This window comes from Myxocyprinus asiaticus, chromosome 41, assembly GCF_019703515.2.
Source record: "Myxocyprinus asiaticus isolate MX2 ecotype Aquarium Trade chromosome 41, UBuf_Myxa_2, whole genome shotgun sequence".
Lineage (NCBI taxonomy): Eukaryota > Metazoa > Chordata > Actinopteri > Cypriniformes > Catostomidae > Myxocyprinus > Myxocyprinus asiaticus.
This window is the reverse complement of record NC_059384.1, coordinates 27,946,336-27,966,826: the sequence shown is the minus strand read 5'-3', so window position 1 is coordinate 27,966,826 and position 20,491 is coordinate 27,946,336. Positions and strand designations below refer to the sequence as shown.

At 38.1% G+C, this 20,491-nt stretch overlaps 1 protein-coding gene across 2 annotated transcripts in view; it reads left to right on the top strand.

The window, feature by feature from the left end:
* LOC127431969 (phenylalanine--tRNA ligase, mitochondrial-like) overlaps positions 1-11,057 on the top strand; it is a 194,039-nt gene extending 182,982 nt beyond the window's left edge. For both annotated transcript variants that reach the window (XM_051682667.1, XM_051682666.1), the window contains exon 7: positions 10,204-11,057. In XM_051682667.1, the coding sequence (XP_051538627.1) occupies positions 10,204-10,342 (139 nt within the window). In that variant the 3' untranslated portion in view covers positions 10,343-11,057. The remainder of the gene's footprint in view (positions 1-10,203) is intronic.
* The last annotated feature ends 9,434 nt before the right edge of the window (positions 11,058-20,491 follow it).

Sequence of the window (20,491 nt, the reverse complement as noted above, 5' to 3'; positions counted from 1 at the left end):
ATACATTTAAATATGAATTCTGTTTCTGTGACAGCTGAAGGGTGTGTGACAGTTAACATGGAGGAAATATAGACATTTTGAATTCGTTGAGTGGAAAAGCAAAAACGATTCTCTGAAGTGTTTTAGTAAGTAACTTAAGTAATTTGTAATGTGATTAGTTTTTGGATGAAGTAATCAGTAAAGTACTCTGATTACAATTTTCTAGAAACAATTAGTCATTTGTAGTGGACACCGCTAGCTCAATCTCATAATAGATCTCTATAGATAAATTAAATAGGAACTTGTAATTGTTGAAGATTAAAATAATTAAAAAGTGTTTGTGGGTGTTGTAGATTTGTGACCTGATGGCTGACGTTTCAAACTTAATAAGGTTGTCTTTCATTCTGAAAGGTCTTGTCAGCTTTGCTATCTACACAGAAATGAGTAGTGTCCACTGATAGCATTGTTTATTTGCACACACTGTCTGCATTGTTATAGTGCACGAATCACTAAAGGAATAATGCAAAACAGGTAATGGAGCAAACATGCCTGAAAATGCATGTGGCAATTCCCTTGCGGGCCAATTTTGAGTGCAACATTTTCAACCTGAAACATTTTTCTAGGACTTTAAAGCATTGCTTCACTACTGTGATGCAGACCAGACTGGTCATACTGTGAATTCGGCAACAGTAGGTCAAAAGATCTGCTGCTGAAATCGGACTTTTCTTACTGAAATTTGAACTACTGCTCCCAGTGGCCGAAGCTGGTAGTGTTGTTGAGCCTATGGACATGTGCATGGGCATGAGCTCCAGTTTCTGGGTGAAATGTCCAGAGTGGCGCCAAAATAAAGTTTTATTACCCATACACCCTAACCCAAACCCAAAACGTAAACATCATCAGAGTAAAAATTTAATTCTAGAGCAAAAATGCAACCTTAGAATCGCACCCACTTTTTATTTTATGTCAATACGGTTACTTCCTGGTTTCCATAGGACCTGAATCAGTGTCTTGGAGCTTGTTTATGAAATGCGCTATCACTAGCGCTTGAGGTAAAGGTAAACGCATTTGAATTTGATGTAAAAAAAAGTCTGATGGTGTCTGTTAGTAATTCGGCAGAATATGGTAAATGTCAAGGTAAATGAACATTCGGAAGACAACATGTCAATTTCGGTGCCATCATGTTGTGCAGACACCCAGATCGGCTCTTTAAAATGCAGAAAGTCCGCTTGAACCACAACGTGGGACTGGACTTATTTCCTTTTCTGTGAATAATGCTCAATCTAATAAGCCTTAGTTAAACAAAAAGGAGGTGTGTTCATGCTTAACTGCTTGGTTAAACTGGATTCCGGGTGGTTCGTTAGGAGGTTTTTGTGCTGAAATATAGCGTGCAATAGTGGCACAACTGTTTAGTGAATTTGCCCTACAGTGTCCTTTCCTTACGTAATGCTGATGTGCTAGAAGAGAGATTAAAATGAACGAATAAATGAATATTACGCTTATAGCACTTTTCTGACACTACACTCAAAGTGCTTTACATGTACTATAGATAAACGGACTCTCTTCAACCACCATCAGTGTGCATCATCCACCTGGATGATGTGACGGCAGCCATAGAACTCAAGTACACTCACCTCACACCAGCTATTGGTGGAGAGGAGAGCGAGTAATAGGGCTAATTCATATATTGGGATTATTAGGAGGCCATGTTTTCCAGTGGAGGAATTTGGCCAGGACACCGGGGTTACACTCCTACACGGGGTGAGCACCCCCGGCTGGCATCACTAACATCTTTTCCAGCAGCCTTAGTTTTCCTCAGGAGGTCTCCCATCCAGGTACTGACCAGGCTCAACCCTGCTTAACTTCAGTGGGCAACCAGTCTAAAGCTACAGGGAGATATGGCTGTAAAAGAGGTTTTGAAAGGATTAAAAAAAAATTACAATTTTAGTGCTGGATGAAAATCACTTTATCCAATTAGCTGCTTGGCTCTATGGGACGCGTGAAAGCGTACGTGTCCCAGTGGCAATCAGTGATAGCCTAACATTGTTAGGCTTCATTTTTGTGGAGCTCACACAGTAGAAATCTGGCTTGGAGACAGTGTGTGTGCGCGCCAGCCGACAGGATCCACAAGTTCGCAGAATTGTTTTCCACAGCCTGTGTGAGTAGAAAGCCGTCACGTTTCACAAATATATTCAGAGCTGTCTATTTTTACAGATATCTATTTGTATAACTATTTTTTTCAGTCTTTCTGGGGTTTACGTTAATTGCTTTCCCTTTAGCTCTGTCTTTGTTCACACTAATTGTGGTTTGATTAATTATCTCTTCTTACACAGCACTAGGTATGATCTTTTCTTATGTGAAATCAGTTACGGATAAGGTTCCCAAGGGACCATCATCTGATGGTTATTTTTAGCCTCTTGACTGTGAGGATACTGATTCCCCCTATGGGGAGAGGAGCTATATTGATACAGAATTGCATGGAGCACCACAGCATTTATGCTTTTTCTTTTTATAGAGAGAAGCGATCATAAGATAAAGTGTTGGATTATGTTGCATTATAGCATATTTTATGTACGATAATGTGTGGTTGCAAAGAATATTGTTTTTTCCTTATTAGATGATTATACAAATGGAAATTTGTGATGACATACAGAAGCAATTCTAGAGATCTGAAAACCTAATGAGCTGCCTTGTTGTCTTCTGTCTACATAGGCAACTCCCTTCTGTGGCAGCATCCTAACTGACATAAACCTCATAAGTGACTGATTTGAAATGCTCTAGATAGGAAGCAACACAAACAGTGCTCCTCACATTAAATGTATAGTAAACTAGAGTTTAGGGATGGGCACAAATACTCGAGTACTTGGGTACTCAGATGTGGCAGCAATGATCGATCATGAAAATGATGATCGATGTTGATCATGCATGATGTGACTTTTCACTTAATTCGAAATTCAGTGACAGTTACCTAACAACTAAACACACACGTGTCAAAGAGTGAGCTTATTTTTAATTTTGAGATTATGTTGTGATTTTGAGGGGTACATTGATTGTCAGAGACGTCTCATAGCAACCAAACTGATACGACGCTGCTATCATTACGATAACACTATGTAACACGATTTTTGTTCCTGGGTAGTAAGTGTTATTTCCCAATTGCTTATGCCTCAAAAGTATAGAAAATGGCTATTATTCCCCACAAACTCTGCTTTTGTGACCAGGACAGTGATATTTTTAAATTTACCTATTTCCAATGAGAAAACGGGTGTATTTGTGTCTTTTCGTTCACATAAAGTCAGAAAAAAAACAACATATGAAACCAAATGAACATGCATTTATACTAAAGTAATAAAAAAATGACTACAAAAGATTTAGAAGTGAGTAGTTTTTCAAGATTTACGATTATACTGTAAATCACTTTCACGAATCAGCCCCCAAATGTAGTCTCCCATCATGTTCTCATTATACTGTCCTTGGTAGCGGCATTCAAAGTCCAGTATATCCTGATGGAAGCGCTCGCCTTGCTCCTCCGAGTACGCTCCCATGTTCTCCTTGAATTTATCAAGATGAGCATCAAGGATATGGACTTTGAGGGACATTCTACAACCAGCTCCACATAGTTTTCGGCCTTGTGATTGCCCAGGAAGCCCCGAACCACTGCGACATAGCTGTTCCAAGCCGCTATCTTCTTATTAGTGAGCTTCTTGGGGAATTCATTGCACTCCAGGATCTTCTTTATCTGTGGTCCGATGAAGACACCGGCTTTGACCTTTGCCTTAGACAGCTAAGGGAAGAAGTCTTGAAGGTACTTGAAGGCTGCCGACTCCTTATCTAGAGCTCTGACAAATTGTTTCATAAGGCCCAATTTAATGTGCAGTGGTGGCATCAGCACCTTCCGGGGGTCCACCAGTGGCTCCCACTTGACGTTGTTCCTCACCACAGAGAACTTGGTCTGCTGTGGCCAGTCCCGCTTGTGGTAGCATGCTTGGTGTCCCTGCTGTCCCAAAGGCGTCCCAAAAAATATTTTAAAATTAAAAACTTTTACAATTGTAAAAATTAACAAATTTTATAGCATAAAATTCAGAGCAACAATTGTCCATCTTACCTTCCAGAGTTTTATTGCAGTGCTCACAGGTGAAATGAGGTGCCCAGGGTTTGTCTTGATCCTCGACAGGCATGCCGAAATATGCTTTGTAGGCCTCACACATCTTAGCAAATGCTTCCACGGAGTACTTTTTCGCACTTGTCTTGATAAATTGGCCGCAGACATAGCAAAATGCATCTGCCGGATGCTTGCAGCCTCTTGATACCATCTCAGAGAAATGCAGATATGTATCCACTTAGGCAGCTGGAACTAAACTGAACTGGTGGGCTTAAGGCCCCTTTATTTATACTATTATTTATATTTCTGGAAAGTTCTAGAAGTTACGCCAAGTTTACTCAGCACTGAATCTATATGGAATGTTCTGGAAAATAGGTACATTTCAAAATATCACTGTCCTGGTCACAAAAGCAAAGTTTGTGGGGAATAATAGCCATTTTCTATACTTTTGAAGCATAAGCAATTAGGAAATAACACTTACTACCCAGGAACCAAAAAAAACAAAAATTTGTTACACGGTGTGATCAAAAGAGAGTGTAATTAACCGTGTTTTGAACACCTGTCTCTGCAAAACATTTGCTAAACATGTTTTATTATCATTTTAATATAAGAACTTTTACTCATTAATGGATATTATATAATAAAAGTGAACGTTTGTCACTGACTGTAAACCTCCCTGCCCTAAGTGACGTAACACACACCTGCATCTCGACGAAATGGGTGTTGAAGATTTCCACACGAGTTTCCAAGTTAGAAGTCCGACATAAAGTGTCATTCCGTTGCACTTTCCCCAGCTGAAAGGTTGAAATTCTGACTCTCTGAGTTGAATGGAACGCTTCTTGAATCATCACAGCAACAACAATACAGAGCATCGTGGCTTTCCCCACAGGAGCAAACACTTGGGGAGACACACACGAGGCATGAGGCAGTGGACTCAATGCCCTGAAGCAGCGCATATACAGCAGGCGAGTGTTTCAAACAGCTAGACAGAGCGCAGCTAAATGGAACAGAATGCAGCGTCTTCAAAACTGAACTTCAACTTAACACGCATATTAAAAACGTGATGGTTATGGTGTTTCCTGTTAAGTCAACCGCGATTTGAAAATAGACGGTTCAGACAGTCACTAAAAAAACTGGTGTGCAATTACTAAGATTACTACGGTAACCTGAAGGAAGAACAGACAGATGCGCATTGTGCAATTTCTTTCATTGAGTTAGGCAGCGAATCTTCACATAATGACAAAATACGATGCATTATATTTTGATTATGCAATCTTTTGTACATTTTGTAACATATTATTTTATAACAGCATATAAAAATGAATAGACGATACACTGGAACAAGACGCAATGCAGCAGCCAAAGATGTTTGTCAGACATGTTATTATATATACAGTTATGTACATGTCATTGCCCCTCGACTACTCGAGGAGAACAATGATCAAAATGCCCATACCTAGTAGAGTTTGACATTAGCATGTTGCTATGCTAACAACACAATACTTCAATGAACATAAAAATACCAGCCTGCTCTCATTAAATTTATGTGACTGTGGCAACATTATGCAAAATATTAAGTGGTTTATTACAGTATCACATCAGTTCCGAGGTGAAATGTTCACTGTGTGGCGCTAAAAGTGAGTTCAATTTTCTCCCAAACAGATGAGGTTTGTAAGGTTAATCAGTTCCTCCAGGAATTTGTGATCTTAATTGCAAGAATTTATGCAAATTCAACCAGTCTCCACATTATTTGTGGTATATAAAAAATTTTTTTTTAAAATGCTGTGTTAAAAACAACCCAAATTGTCTTGTCTTTAGCCCTGTTGCTGTGTGAATATGGGATAGAACATGCATTGGGCTAATCTAACCCAGCAAAATGGGTTTTTTATTCAACCCAAATGCATTTTTATGTGAATGCTGGGTTAAATTTGTCAAGTTGTTTCATCCTTAAAAAATATTATTTAAAAAAAACACATCATAAACAGATGTGTTAACATGGTACCTTAAGTAGGATTAATGCATGCGATAATTACATTTAAACTCATTTTACAAAAGTTTTAATAAAGCTTGTTTAATAAAGAAAAAAATATTTATAATTAATGTTAATTACATTAGGCATTAAAAACATTAAACATCCATTGTATTATTAACGTTACTTGTTATCGTTAACATCCAGTGTCTATTACCAGAAAACTGTTCATGTAAGAAATTCATAAAAAATGCATAAATTTAAAATTAAAATTAAACTATGAGCAGGCCTGTATTGTAAGATGTAGCAGAATAAGGAACATCATCCTGCTGGAGGTACTCAACCATATTTGTCCAAACTATAAAAAGACAGATATAAAGCAAGCAAAGGCAAAAAAATTTAGCAATTTAACAGTCATCAGAATACAGAAAGCATGCTAAATATATATATTTTTAAAGTACAAAGCAACAAGAAATAAATACAAATTCTGACTTTATACTATATTGTTTAATCATTTCTTTTTATCCATTAATAGTTACCTTATTGCATCCTAAGACTACAGTTCTTTAATTTAAACTCACCTCAAGCATCCCAGGACGTTCAACGACTGCTCTTTAATACCTTATGCAATTAATGTATCAAAGCAATTTCCCCAAATAATTTTCTACTCTAAACTCAAATACATGTTTTCAATGTTTACCGTGCACACCAATGCTTTTCATGTGGAGGTCAATGCTCTGCATGACGCTTGCGTTGGGCGGTGTGTTGAAGCCCTGAAGCCCATAACGCGAGTGATGTAAACAGCCTTCATGTCTACACTGGAAGTGTCTGGCTACGCACTGTGTAGTGCGTTCATTAAAGTATTGTGTTGAAATGCTGTCTAGTTAGACTCCAGTTTTGATGTCAGATCAAAATGTATTACATATGCATAGAGAAGATGGAAAATGTATGCTATTTTGGTTTTTTGGGGTTTTTTTTAACCATCTTCTCACATGATCTCTGTGTCTACCTGTTAGGTTTCAAAAATTAGTCATAACTCATAGAATTTAGTCATAATCAATGTATTGGCCCTGTTTGATGCTCAAACTTTATTGGAATAGCTTAACCATAAAATGAAAATGTTGTCATCATTTAGAAATCCCAATGGAACTGCAAACTTCTTTTATTTTCTTTCTTCCATGCTGAACAAAAGGAGTTATTTTGAAGAATTTCTGATCTGCTCTTTTCCTTTAAAAGGGGCATATGATGCCAAATACCACTGGTTCGTGTGTGCGTTGTAACCAATCATAATATGCCAAGTTTCAATAGCCGCATGTCCACTATCTGGCCAAATGAGGGTGTGCTAGTGCGTGCCAGGGCCAGTTGCATTCCCACTGTCACCTCTGGGGCTTCATCGTGCCTCTTCGGGGCCAACAGCCAAGCGCCGTGGCCCGCCGATTACCCTTGGGCCAAAGAAGGCCAACTAGGGATTGAGGCGGGGCCAATGTCAAAGGCGGAGTTTTGCAGAGTCAGTCAGAGGTTTCAGCACCAAGATACTAATTTCCCAATCTTTCATATCTAGCCACCAGCTCACCTCAACAGATCAATGGAGAATGGAGAATCACTACTGAAGATTTTTTTTACAAAATTGCAGGCACAGTACAAAATAAATCATATGAAGGGCTAGCTAGTCTCCAGAGTCTGATACCTCAGCTTGAGGTTCCATCTTGCTTGTGAAATGGGCGGGGTGACGTTGGCACCAGAGCGGCGTATTAAGGGCGGGATTTAGGACAATGCTGCAGGGCTATTTGCTTGATGATGGGAATGCAGATCGATTTTGGTCTTGTGGCTCGAGGTCCGAGGCTATTGGCCCCACTGACCAGTTTGTTCCCCGCATAAATACTTGAAATATAACGCCGTATATAGTTGTATGGACTATTTTTATGGTACTTCTATAGTTTTTAGGAGCTTGACAGTCCCTGGTCACTATATGCTTCAATTGTATGGAAAAGAGCAGCTCAGACACTTTACAAAATACATCCTTTTGTGTTCTTTAGAAGCAAGAAAGTCATACAGGTTTGAAACAACATGAGGGTGAACAAATCATTACAGAATTTTCTTTTTGGGGTGAACTTTCCTTGTGAATTATTATGTTAGATAGCATCCCAGTGGGCACCAGCCCGGCCCTGCTGACAGCAAATCCAATATCGGCAAAGTGAATCCGATGTAGTCTCATAACTCCCCGTTGGTTTGCGCTGGAATCCCAGCAGCTGCTGTTGCCTGTCAGCCATTTTGTTTCACTTGGTTGCTCTATAAAGATTTGTTCTAGTCCAAACCCTTGCCTTTCTTTCTGAGTCTTCTGTAGGCTTGTGTACATTCAGCATGCACAATCTAGAAGGAATCATGCTTGACTTTAGTGCTCTCCCTGTAGAGCACTTTGTAAGTGAAAACTTTGTCAATTCTTGTTCTTTGTAAGTCCAAATAGCCATCCTCCTGAGAGATAGCAAACTGCGTGTGAGAGAAAGGGAGAATCTGTTAGACTGGTAGACAGCTCCCTGAACGAGTTTGTTATGCCTCGCTCCTTGTATTAACTTGACCTCATATATACTGTTGTATAACTTCTTCGTGCAGTGTTTTTGAATGTGCAGAAATCTGTATTCTGTGCCAACTCAACTAACATGATTGTGTTTCTCCATCTTCACCAAAGTGATAAAGTAAACAGGACTTGGGAAACAAAAATCGAAAGTGACAAAAATGCCCCAGATATTTATATTATGGGGCCAAAAAAGGCACCCATAGTGAATTCCTCTTTTCTTTTTCTTTTTTCTTTTTTTGTACTTTATGTAACAGTTAACACATTTTATTCAAGGCCTGTCTAGTTATAGGTTTAGTGCCTCTGCATACACTGTAGTGACCTGTAGCTGTCATACATCTGTATTTGTTGTCTCAGAGGCGAGTGTTGTTTATTGTATAGCTCAGTGTTGGGGAGTAGTTAACTAAAGGTAGTGACACTACTTTTTCAGTAGCCCGACAGTCATCTATGTTCACAATTGTGTAGCTTTTCCAGTAACATGCCATATTTTCCAGCTAGTAGCCCTATAGCATCACAAAATGGAGCTCAGACACACTCACCTAAACTGTCTCTCTCTCTCTCTCATATGTAGTGCTAAGAAAACCAAATCATTTTAGTGAATCATTTTTTTGGAATGAGCTGGTTAAAATAAACTATTTATTTAAAGGAAAATGACAATTCTCTCATCATTTACTCACTTTCTTGCCATCCCAGGTATGTATGACTTTCTTTCTTCTGCAGAGCACAAAGATTTTTAGAAGAATATTTCAGCTCTGTAGGTCCATTCAATGTAAGTGAATGGTAACCAAAACTTTGAAGCTCCAAAAAGCACATAAAGGCAGCATAAAAGTAATCCATAAAACTTCAGTGGTTTAATCCATGTCTTCAGAAGCGATCTAGTAGGTTTTGGTTGAGAACAGACCAAAATATAACTCAGTTTTCATTATAAATCTTGACATCTGCAGTCTCCTTGGCGAGCATGATTTCAAGCTTGATTACACTACCTAGCGCCATATAGCTTTCTGCACATGTGACAAACACTAGGAAGTGTAATCGAGCATGAAATCATGATCGTGCCTAGAGACTGTAATGGCAAGATTTACATTATAGTAAAAAGGGAGTTATATTTTGGTCTGTTCTCATCCAAAACCAATTGGATCACTTCAGAAGACATGGATTAAATCACTGGAAACATATGGATTACTTTTATGCTGCGTTTATTAGCTTTTTGGAGCTTCAAAGTTTTGGTCACCATTCACTTGCATTGTATGGATATACAGAGCTGAAATATTCTTCTAAAAATCTTTGTGCTCTACAGAAGAAAGTCGTACACATCTGGTATAGCATGAGGGTGAGTAAATGATGACATACAGCTGCATTTGGAATTTATTTTGAAGAAAATTTACATAATACAGATTGAGAACTTATTTCAAATAATTTATTTAATTGAAGTATTTGATATACTGTAAATGGATAGTGTATTCTGTGTTTTATATGGTTAGTTAAAAATGTGCCCTTAGACATATTTTAATGCCCCATATTAAAATATTAAATTTCTGACAAAATATTTTATTCTCTTCCTTTCTTCTTTTCCCACTCTCTCAGGACAAAGAGAGTGAGCCATTGTTACAGAGTTGTATACCGTCACATGGAGAGGACGCTGACCCAGGACGAAGTGAGCATTATTCATGGAGCCATTCAGCAGGCGGCTGTAAAAGAGCTTGGAGTGGAGGGAAGATATTGAGACTGCACAGGAACCAACATCACGTCTCTCAGATATATTTACTTTAAATGATGGTGATCTTTAAGAGACTTTCACCTTCTCATGATTCACAGATATAGTCTCACTTCTATGAGATTAATAAAATGTGTCAACTTTTTAATAGTAGTAAAATCAGTTCTGTGGGACTCTGTCTTCCGTTTTCTTCAAGGAATAGTTAACCCAACAGTATGTTCTGTTATTATCTATTCACCTGAGTAAAAATGAAACAAAACAATTTTGGGGGGTGAACTATCCCTTTAACATTTTTTTTTTTTTTTGGCATATGAAGCAGGATTTGACCTTGAAATGACATTTTGGTCACAATAACCTCTCTAGGCCTGATTGTACGTACAGTATAATTCCATATCGCCCTAGCTTTATAATGGCTTACTTAAATAAGCTGTGTCACTGGCTGGTGGGGGTGCACTTTTAATGTAATACAAATGTCAAAGAGGCCTTGTACACACCTGCCGCAGAGTCTGATGAGAAGCTGGAAACATAGCCAGTACAGCTCTTATTTATACATTTGTATTTCCTTAGAAGATGTGAGGTAGCATGTAATGAGCTGCTGCACAGAAATTAGTGAGATAATGAAACACTTCCTTATAGTCACTCCACAGTAAAATTGTAAACAGGAAGGTAACAGGTCCTCTGTTGTATTGTTTGTGGTAAAAAAAATAAACTGAATGTCGAGGTGTATTTGAGTCACTGTCTTTTGTTTTGTATTTTCGAACTGGGTCATTCTTTAGCACTCAAAGACCACATACACACTGCAAAATATTGGGAGTTTGTCGTACGTGTGCGGAATAAAGAAGTCACTCCTACCACCCCGAACTTGTGATAATCATAGCAATGTTTTGGTGTTTTGCGACTGTAAACAAGAAACATAAAGGACAGCGTTTAGCATGTTTGGTACTAATATCGGGAGTGAATTTGATTGTATAATGCAGTTATCACTCCACATTTAGCTGCAGTGTGAACGTGGCCAAACAGTACAGCATATTAGTCTGGTTTGGTGTTCACATTACTTAACATCATTGTCCAGATTGTGAGCTTTGAACTTAATACATTTTTGTTTTTTAAGCAGCATCAACGTGATCTCTTAAGTATTCCTATGTACAGTATTTCTACGTAAAGTGTGTTTTAGCACAGGTACATTTGCACATGCTTGCATAGACACAAAATACAATATTGATGTATTGATGGCATCTAAAGTGTAAATCATGTTATGTATGAACAATTGTAGAGACATGCAAATGTTTACAAATCCTTACATTGAGTTCATGGAATTAATCAGTTGATTTTATTGCATTTATTATAAATGAGATTAAATATTCACATTTATTTATCACATTTACTGACACATTTACCTAATTACCTAATGTGACATTATAATATATTCTATTTTGTGTGATTTCTGGTGCCCTATTCAACTCATTTAGAAGGATTGCATTATTTTTTTTTTTTACCAAGGCTAAACTAAAATAAAATAAAATGATAAATGAAAAATAAAATGACTAAATTAAAATGTTAAAATGAATCAAAATGCGGTCATCATTTAATCATGACTTAATCATTTAATTTTATTTTGTTGATTGTTTATTGTGGCTAAAAAAAAAAGACCATAAGTGACGCCACAAAAGCACCATAAAATGATCAAAAAATTAATACGTTTTATTTGTGTGCAATAATCCAAGTCTTCAGAAGCCATATGGTTTATCTGCCTGTTAACTTTATATATATATATATATATATATATATATATATATATATATATATATATATATATTAATATTCAGTTCAGCCAAAGGGCTATTTTTTTTTAGATTCTGTGATAATGTTTACATTTTAGATGTTGTCAGTACATGCAAAAATGCATGTGAATGGTATATACACAAACTTACAAACCACATTTTTGTTTTATATTCAACGAAAATGCCAGCAATGTTTATAAAATGCACAAGAATGAAAATGTATCGTGCCTATCAGACGATCATTTTCTTTTATTTATTCATTCTTTTGTTTGTTAGATGTCATGTTTGTTTTGTTTTTTTAGATTGTGACATATTATTCATCTCTAGATCGCCCTTTTGGATCCAGAAAGAACAATACATCCCCATTACCTCTCCCTACGTCATATGTATACAGAGACAGATTGGAAAATCTGACCCCAACCAGTATGGCAGTTGTTGGAGCAGGCCAGAGTGTCTTCTGCATCTTAATCAGTCCTTATGGTGTGGTCTGTGTTTCTCGCTTGTTTTTTCGAAGAGTGGCTAAAGAATACAGGGATCTTCCTTTGGGGAACAAGCTCAATTACAATCAGAGTAATGAATTTTTGATGTGGTGCAGTCAGAAAGTGAATGAATGGGACAGTCTTTGCAGAGCCTGAGACAGCCCAGTGGGAATACTGCTTATGTGTTAATACATTTCTTTTGATTTAGGCAAAATAGGATTTGATCATTTATTTTAATACTAGTTTTAGAGATTAAAAAATAAAGGATTTGTAAATCCTGTGCTTCCCGCAGCCAGTTCTTGTAGTGTGATTACAAGATTCAAACAATACCTTATATTGAAAGTTATATTGTAACCATATTAATGTAAGTTTGGGGAAAGTAAGGTAAGCTGTGTCACATTTATTTAAGTTGTCCTCTAGGCAAGGAGAAATAAGACAGGTAATTCTAATATACAATTTTATTTTAGGATGTTTGCGATCTACTGAAATGAGAAGAAAATATCTATAACAAGGCAGTAGAAATATGACTTATTTGACTTAAGGGGTAAGTGGAATCATTGGGAAGTTTGTAAATGATTTACATTTCACATAAAAATATGAACATCAACCAGCAAGGAAAATGTTTAATATGAAAAATGAACTGATTAAATTTTCCAACTTCCAAAATGTATCATTTTTTGTAATAGTTTTTCTCATTTTTAGACAAATCAAATGGTTTAATACATTTGCAATTCACCATAAGTATATATAGTACACAGTGGTGAGAAAAAGTATGTAAACCATTTGGAATAGGCTGGTTTTCTGAATTAATTGGTCTTAAAATATTATCTCGTCTTCATCAACATCACAAGTACAGATAACAACACACAAACAGTTATAATCTTTAATGTCTTTATTGAACACATCCTATTAAACATTTACAGTGTTGTGGAAAAAGTAAGTGAACCCTTGGATTTAATAACTGGTCGATCCTCCTTTGGCGTCAACCAAGTGTTTCGGGTAGCTGCAGATTAGACCTGCACAACGTTCAGAAGTAATTTTGGACCATTTTTCCTAACAGAACTGCTTCAGCTCAGCTATATTATTAGTATGTCTGGTGTGAACGGCTCTCTTGAGGTCACTCCACAGCATCTCTATTGGGTTAAGGTCTGGGCTCTGACTGCGACACTCCAAAAGGTGGATTTTCTTTTTCTTTTTTATGCCATTCTGTCAAGTCAAGTCATTTTTATTTGTATAGCAATTTACACAACACACATTGTTTCAAAGCAGCTTTACAGAAAATCATGCATTAACAGAAAATGAAACTGTAATATCTATAAAGTCTTTAGAATGATCATTGTGTAGTTTGATTAAATATCATTGTATGATTGTTCTGTAGTGGATTTACTTCGATGTTTAGGGTCCTGCTGCATCACCCAACTTTTACTGAGCTTTAGCTGGTGCACACCCACCCTGACATTATCCTGTATCCATTATCCGTTGTGGAGTGTCATGGTGGTCTTTGGCAAACTTAAAACTTGGCTTTCTTCATGGTGTCCTGCCATGGACACCATGCCTTTTAAATATTTTCTGAATAGTAGTCTCATGAACAGAGATGTTAACCAGTTTCAATGATTCCCTCAAGACATTAGCTGTCACTCTAGGGTTCTTTTTTTTTTAACCTCATTGTGCATTCTGTGGTGTGCGCTTCTAGGGAGAGTACCCACAGTACTACATCGTCTCCATTTATCATTATTTACATTAGCAGATGCCTCATGTGAATAGCAAACTCAAAATGTTTGAGTGCTTTTTATGAGTAAAAGTAGCTCTATCCCACACCTTCATTAATTGGATGACAGGTTTGCCAACTTCTGACTCTAATTATCTTTTGTTGATGTCATTAGACTAGGGGTTCACATACTTTTTCCCAACCTACACTGTAAATGTTTAAATTATGTATTCAAAATGTACAATAGCAATACAAAAATGTATGTGTTATTAGTTAAAACAGATTGTGTTTGTTCATTATTGTAACTTAGATGAAAGATTTTAAGACAAATTTATACATAAATGCAGGTAACCAAAGGCTTCACTTACATTTTCTTACCACTGTACATATAGGTAGATAGATGCATATTATTATTTTTTTCATAAATGTTATTTGAGTTAGTTTTCTGTTTTAGCATACATGAAATGTATAAAAAATCAAAGTGAGGGAGTCACGTGACGCCATGCGAGAATCGGACATGTGAACGGCGAGCTCTGAGCACTTTGCTAGTTTTAACACTTTTTATGAACCGTGAACCGGTGAGATTCGATACACTCTGTTCCATAACTATTCTAGGAGGACAATATGTCAAAGAATTCAAAATCATCGGGCTCTGGAGACATTAAAAGTCACTTGCATGCTCAGGCTGACACCCCCAAGCAGGCTGCGAGCCTGGGAGTCAATTTAGTCGAAGAGGTGTGGGAAATGCAGCAAGAGATGCTGAACATGTCGGCAGTGCTGACGAAAGTCGTTGCTGACTTGGAGGATCTTGCTGTGATAAGTCGATCGATCACTGCCATGGAGGCGAAGTTCACTAATGTGGTTACAAGAGTGGGGTATGTCGAGAAACGGATCGATTATCTAGAGTCATTGGAGAGGGAATTATCTGCTAATCCGCTAGAGACCAAGGTGGATTTGGAGCATGTCTGGGAGAAGTTGGAGGACATGGAGAACCGTAGCCAGCGGAATAACGTCCATATCGTTGGAATCCTTGAGGGAGCAGAGGGACAGGAAACGGTGAAATTCCTGGATGGGCTCTTTCCGAATCTGCTTGACATAGCAGGCCATAAGCTGAAAATCGAGCGAGCTCAGGGTTCCTGCTTGGAGATCCACGGAGGGAGGCAGGCCCCGATCATTTCTGGCCAAATTTCTGAGATCATCCGATAAAGATCTTGTGTAAGCGAGGCGAAGAGTAAAGGAAGGCTTTCTTGGAAGAACCACAACATTTTCTTGTTCCCAGTCTTTGCGAATTTGACAAGAGAAACGTGATCGATTCAAGGAATGCAAGAAACTTTTACACCAACGGAAGGTCTCTTTTGCACTGATATTCCCGGACAAATTTAGAATAGATGCTAAGGATGGCCATAAAACATTCATATGCCCACATCAAGCGGTGTCCTTCATAAAGTCAATGGAGTAAGTCATCCTGTTGTACTCACATTGCAGCCAAGTGGACTGGCTCACTGAACATTTACTTGACTGTTTGAAGATTCTGCGCGTTTTGTTTGTGCTGGTTCCGCCTAGTAGCTGGAGTTTATTTTGCAGAGTGGCACACCTTCGGGACAGTTTTGTGGATGAATCTACACGCTCTTTGTGCTTGTTCTGTCTATTGGCTGGAGTTTGTTTTATAGATTATCTTTTGCTGTGTAATTCTGTCTCACAAAATTTGTATAGAAACACCAGACATGAGCAATCCGATGGCAAATTTGTCGTGGGGGTTCTCGTTGGCGTGCATGGACTGCTTGAGTTTGGAGGGATGGATGCCAGTTGGCACTGTCGTACGCGGGGTTAATGCAATGCATTTTTCTTTCTTCTGTTTGTTTTGTTCTGGGGGATGTTCGTGTTTTTATGGTTGCACTAATGTTGGAATGTGGTCTTTATAATCTTGTTTTTGACACATGATCTATTTTTTTCTTATGTCAAAATGTCAACTGTTAATATGAGTGGATTGTCTCTCTCTACGAGGAATGTGAATGGGTTGGGGCACCCCATAAAATGAAGGAAGGTTATTTTTCTCCTTTAGCGTAAGAAATATAATATAGTGTTTCTTCAAGAAACGCATCTTTCTCAGCTGGAAGCTGAAAAATTTGGGAGGATATGGGGTGGGCATGTTTTCTTTAGTTCTGGCTCGAGTAAGAGAAGGGGAGTCATTACGATGATACGTAAACATCTACAATTCAAATGTCTCAAACAGATTAAAGATAAATTAGGAAGAGTCATTATTGTTTTAGCTGAAATTCAGGGGCAAAGTTTTATTTTGGCTAATATTTATGCACCTAACGTTGATGATCAGGGCTTTTTTATAGATCTTGAAGGGATGTTACAAGCCGCTGGCACCCCTCATGATATAATATTGGGAGGAGACTTTAATCTTTTGATGGACTCCGTCCTTGATCATAGTGAAGCAAATGTGTGCAAGCCCCCTAGAGCAACATTGACACTTCACAGGATGTGTAAAAATCTTGGTCTTACAGATATTTGGAGACTTTTGAACCCATTTGGGAGGGATTATACATATTTTTCATCAGTCCATAAGATTTACTCTGTTGTTGATTGCTCAATTGGAAACATTTTAGTCTTCAGGTGTTGCTACATATGAAGAAAAGGAAATCATATAGTTGCCGCTTTAATGTATCCCTTTTGCAAAATCCTGAATTCCAACAAATGTTAAAGGCTGAAATCAATGTCTATATGGAGACCAACTAGACCTCATTATCCTCTGTGGGCATGGATTGGGAGGCACTTAAGGCGGTTCTTAGGGGCCGTATCATACACTATGCCATATTCACCAAAAAATCTAAAGCACAAGAACTTGTGGAATTGGAAGGGAATATTAAAAGTGCCAAGGCAGAGCTGAAACACCGAATGTCATTTAATGGCCTCAGAGAATTGACCTGATTGAAATACAGATATAATACTATTTTGTAGCGGAAGGTGGAGTTTTGCTATTCAGGGCAAGACAGTCTTACTTTGAGTCTGGGGATAAAGCAGGGTAGCTTCTGGCTAGATATATAAAACAAAGAGAGTCTTTTTCTGCCATTCCCTCAGAGAAATCTGCTGGTGGTTAAATATTTACCTTGACCACTGATATTAATAATGCTTTTAAAGAATTCTATCTTGATCTTTATAGTTCCATGTCTTCGTCTACTGAAGAGGATATTAGAAACTTTGTGGAACCATTAGAACTTCCTAAACTGTTGGCTGAGCAAAAAAATTCTCTTGATTCTGAGATAACCTTGGAGGAGCTTGGCGAGGTAATTAATCAGTCTGATTCTTAAAAAGGAATCTAACCAACTGAGTAAAGTTATGACATCTCTTATACATATAGATCAGGTAGGGTTTATTCAGGAGCGTAACTCTTCTGATAACATTAGGCATTTCATTAATGTCATGTGGGTATTGGCGAACAATCAGACTCCGGTCGCTGCCATCTCACTTGATGCCAAAAAAGCATTTTATATGGTAGAATGGGATTATCTTTTTAAAATTTTGGAAATGTACGGGTTCGGGAATACTTTTATTGGGTGGATTAAGTTACTTTACAGACACCCGGTAGTGGCGGTTCAAACAAATGGATTAATTTCAGATTATTTTACTCTGGATAGGGGAACCCGGCAGGGTTGCCCTCTTTCCCCCGTATTGTTCTGTCTTCCCCTGGAACCATTAGCAGCCGCGATAAGAAAGGAGGATGATTTTCCAGGGGTGATGGCGGGAGGTGTGGCGCATACGCTTTTGCTTTACGCAGATGATATTTTATTATTTGTCTCCGACCCTGCTAGATCTATGCCTTGCCTCCACAGGATTATTAATTCCTTTTTTAACTTCTCAGGATAAAGAGTGAATTGGTCTAAATCTGAAGCTTTGGCTCCGACAGCGTACTGCCCAGTAACGGCTTTCCAGCCAGGCGCCTTCCAGTGGCCCAAATAGGGCATTAAGTATTTGGATATTTTATTCCCAGAAAATTTGTGTGATTTAGCTATAGTTAATTTTGACCCTTTAATAAAAAGGTTTTCGAGCTATGTGGGCAGGTGGGCTTCATTACATTTATCTATAACTGGGAAGGTTAATGTTATTAAAATGAACTGTATTCCAAAATTACCTGCTACAATCTCTCCCTATCAGTGTCCCCCTCTCTTATTTCAAGCAATTTGATAGCATAGCGAAGTCCTTCATTTGGAATGGTAAACGTCCCAGATTACATTTCGGTAAGTTACATAGGCCGATTGACAAATGTGGGCTAGGCCTACCCAAGATTTTGTTTTATTATTATGCATTCGGTCTCAGACATTTGGCTCATTGGTCACTTCCACTTGAGAGAGCCCCTCCCTGGTTTTGAATTAACAGGAAGTTCTTGCCCCTATTTCGCCATTGCAAAGCCTTTCTTTCAAACTAACCGGAGAAGTTAAGTTACACCCCGTTATCTCGCATTTGCATGCAGTATGGACAAAAGTGTCCAGAATGTTTAATTCAGACACTTATTTAAATGCTGCTTCGAGCATATGGCTGAACCTAAAATTATGAATTGATAAATCCCCTTTCTGCTGGACAGAGTGGATTGTGAGGGAGATTAATGTGCTCGGTGACTTATATGAGAGTGGAGTGTTGAGATCCTTTGAAAATATGGTTCAACATTTTGGGATTCATGGGTCTCAATTCTTAAGGTATTTACAACTGTGCCACCTGCTCTGTACTATTTTTGGGAGTAGCATACACCCCCTTAAAGCGGCAGACACTCTGGGAATGGTGAATACTGCCTTGGTCATGATGCATCAGAGTATTACTCCCTGCTAATTCTGAGTCTGAGGGACGGAGCTTCAACTTCTCTTAAGAGATTATGGGAGAAAGATTTAAACTTGGTATTGGAGGAGGGAGTGTGGGCTAGGATTCTAAAAAACGTCAAGTCTGCATCTAGAGATGGAAGGGTGCGCCTTATGCAATTTAAGATTTTACATCGATTGTGTTGGACCCCCTCTAGATTGTACAGGCTTGGTCTTAAAGACACACCCACTTGCTGCCGATGCCAATCAGAAGACGGGACATAACCCATGTTTTTTGGTGGTGTGTTAAGATCCAAGAATTTTGGTTGAGGGTTTAAAGTTTTGTATGTGACATATTGGGCACTCAAATTTCATTTTGCCCCAGACTCTGTATTTTAGGCGATGGGGCGGTCATTAATATAGGGGATAAATACATAAGAAATTGGGTTCTAGCCAGTGTTATGATTGGCAGACAGATTATTCTTAGGGGATGGAGGTCGGCTGGAGTGCCCTCATTTTGGGAGTGGTGCACGGAGATGGGCAGGGTGGCGGCATTTGAAGAAATGTCAGATAGAAGGCTAGGCAAAACGAAATCTCTGTACATATCTAAAAACTGTTTATTTTTGTGACACAAATAATTCCCCTCCCAGCAATATGACGTGAAGGTTGAAGTTAATTTAAAGTTCACCTTCAGCCCTACAACATTCAATTGAACAGGTTTGTCCTGTTTCTCTGCACTGGGAAGGCGTAACTTGATTTGAAAGAAATTTATGATTTTCCTGGATATTGTAGGAAGATCAATACTCACACAAGATGCTGGAATTAGAAGAAAGAAAAGAGGAAAAGAACACAATCAAGCATGCTCTTTGTTCTGAAAATAAACAACGGGTCAGGGCACTGCCTCCATTGAACATTTGGAGAAATTTATTTGGCATAATTTTAAGTGGAGGAATATCAACACTCGGCTTAACACTTGAATCAGATTTTGCAGGAAAGATCAATACATTTCCAAGAATAGATCAAAACTTCAGCTTGGCCCTTGACTCCTGCATGCCTCAAGTGGACATATGTGTATTATGACCTCAATTCTGAGATCCAGAGTTCAAAGTACATCTTGTGGTCTTTTGGCAAAACAAATAAACAGATAATAACTGACCTACAATCTACAAAGATGTGTTAGTAATAATCCAAAAATCAAAGGCTTTAAAATGGTAAAAAGTCATCTCAGATTTGTTATTAATATTTTTTCCATTAATTAATTTTATTTCCTATGCTCCTGTTTGGTTTGTGAGTTTGGACTGAGAGTCTCCCATCTAACAGATATACTCAATTTTAATTTCTATCTGTATCAGAAGCCTCATGCACACACAGATCTGGAAGGGGAACCAGACAGG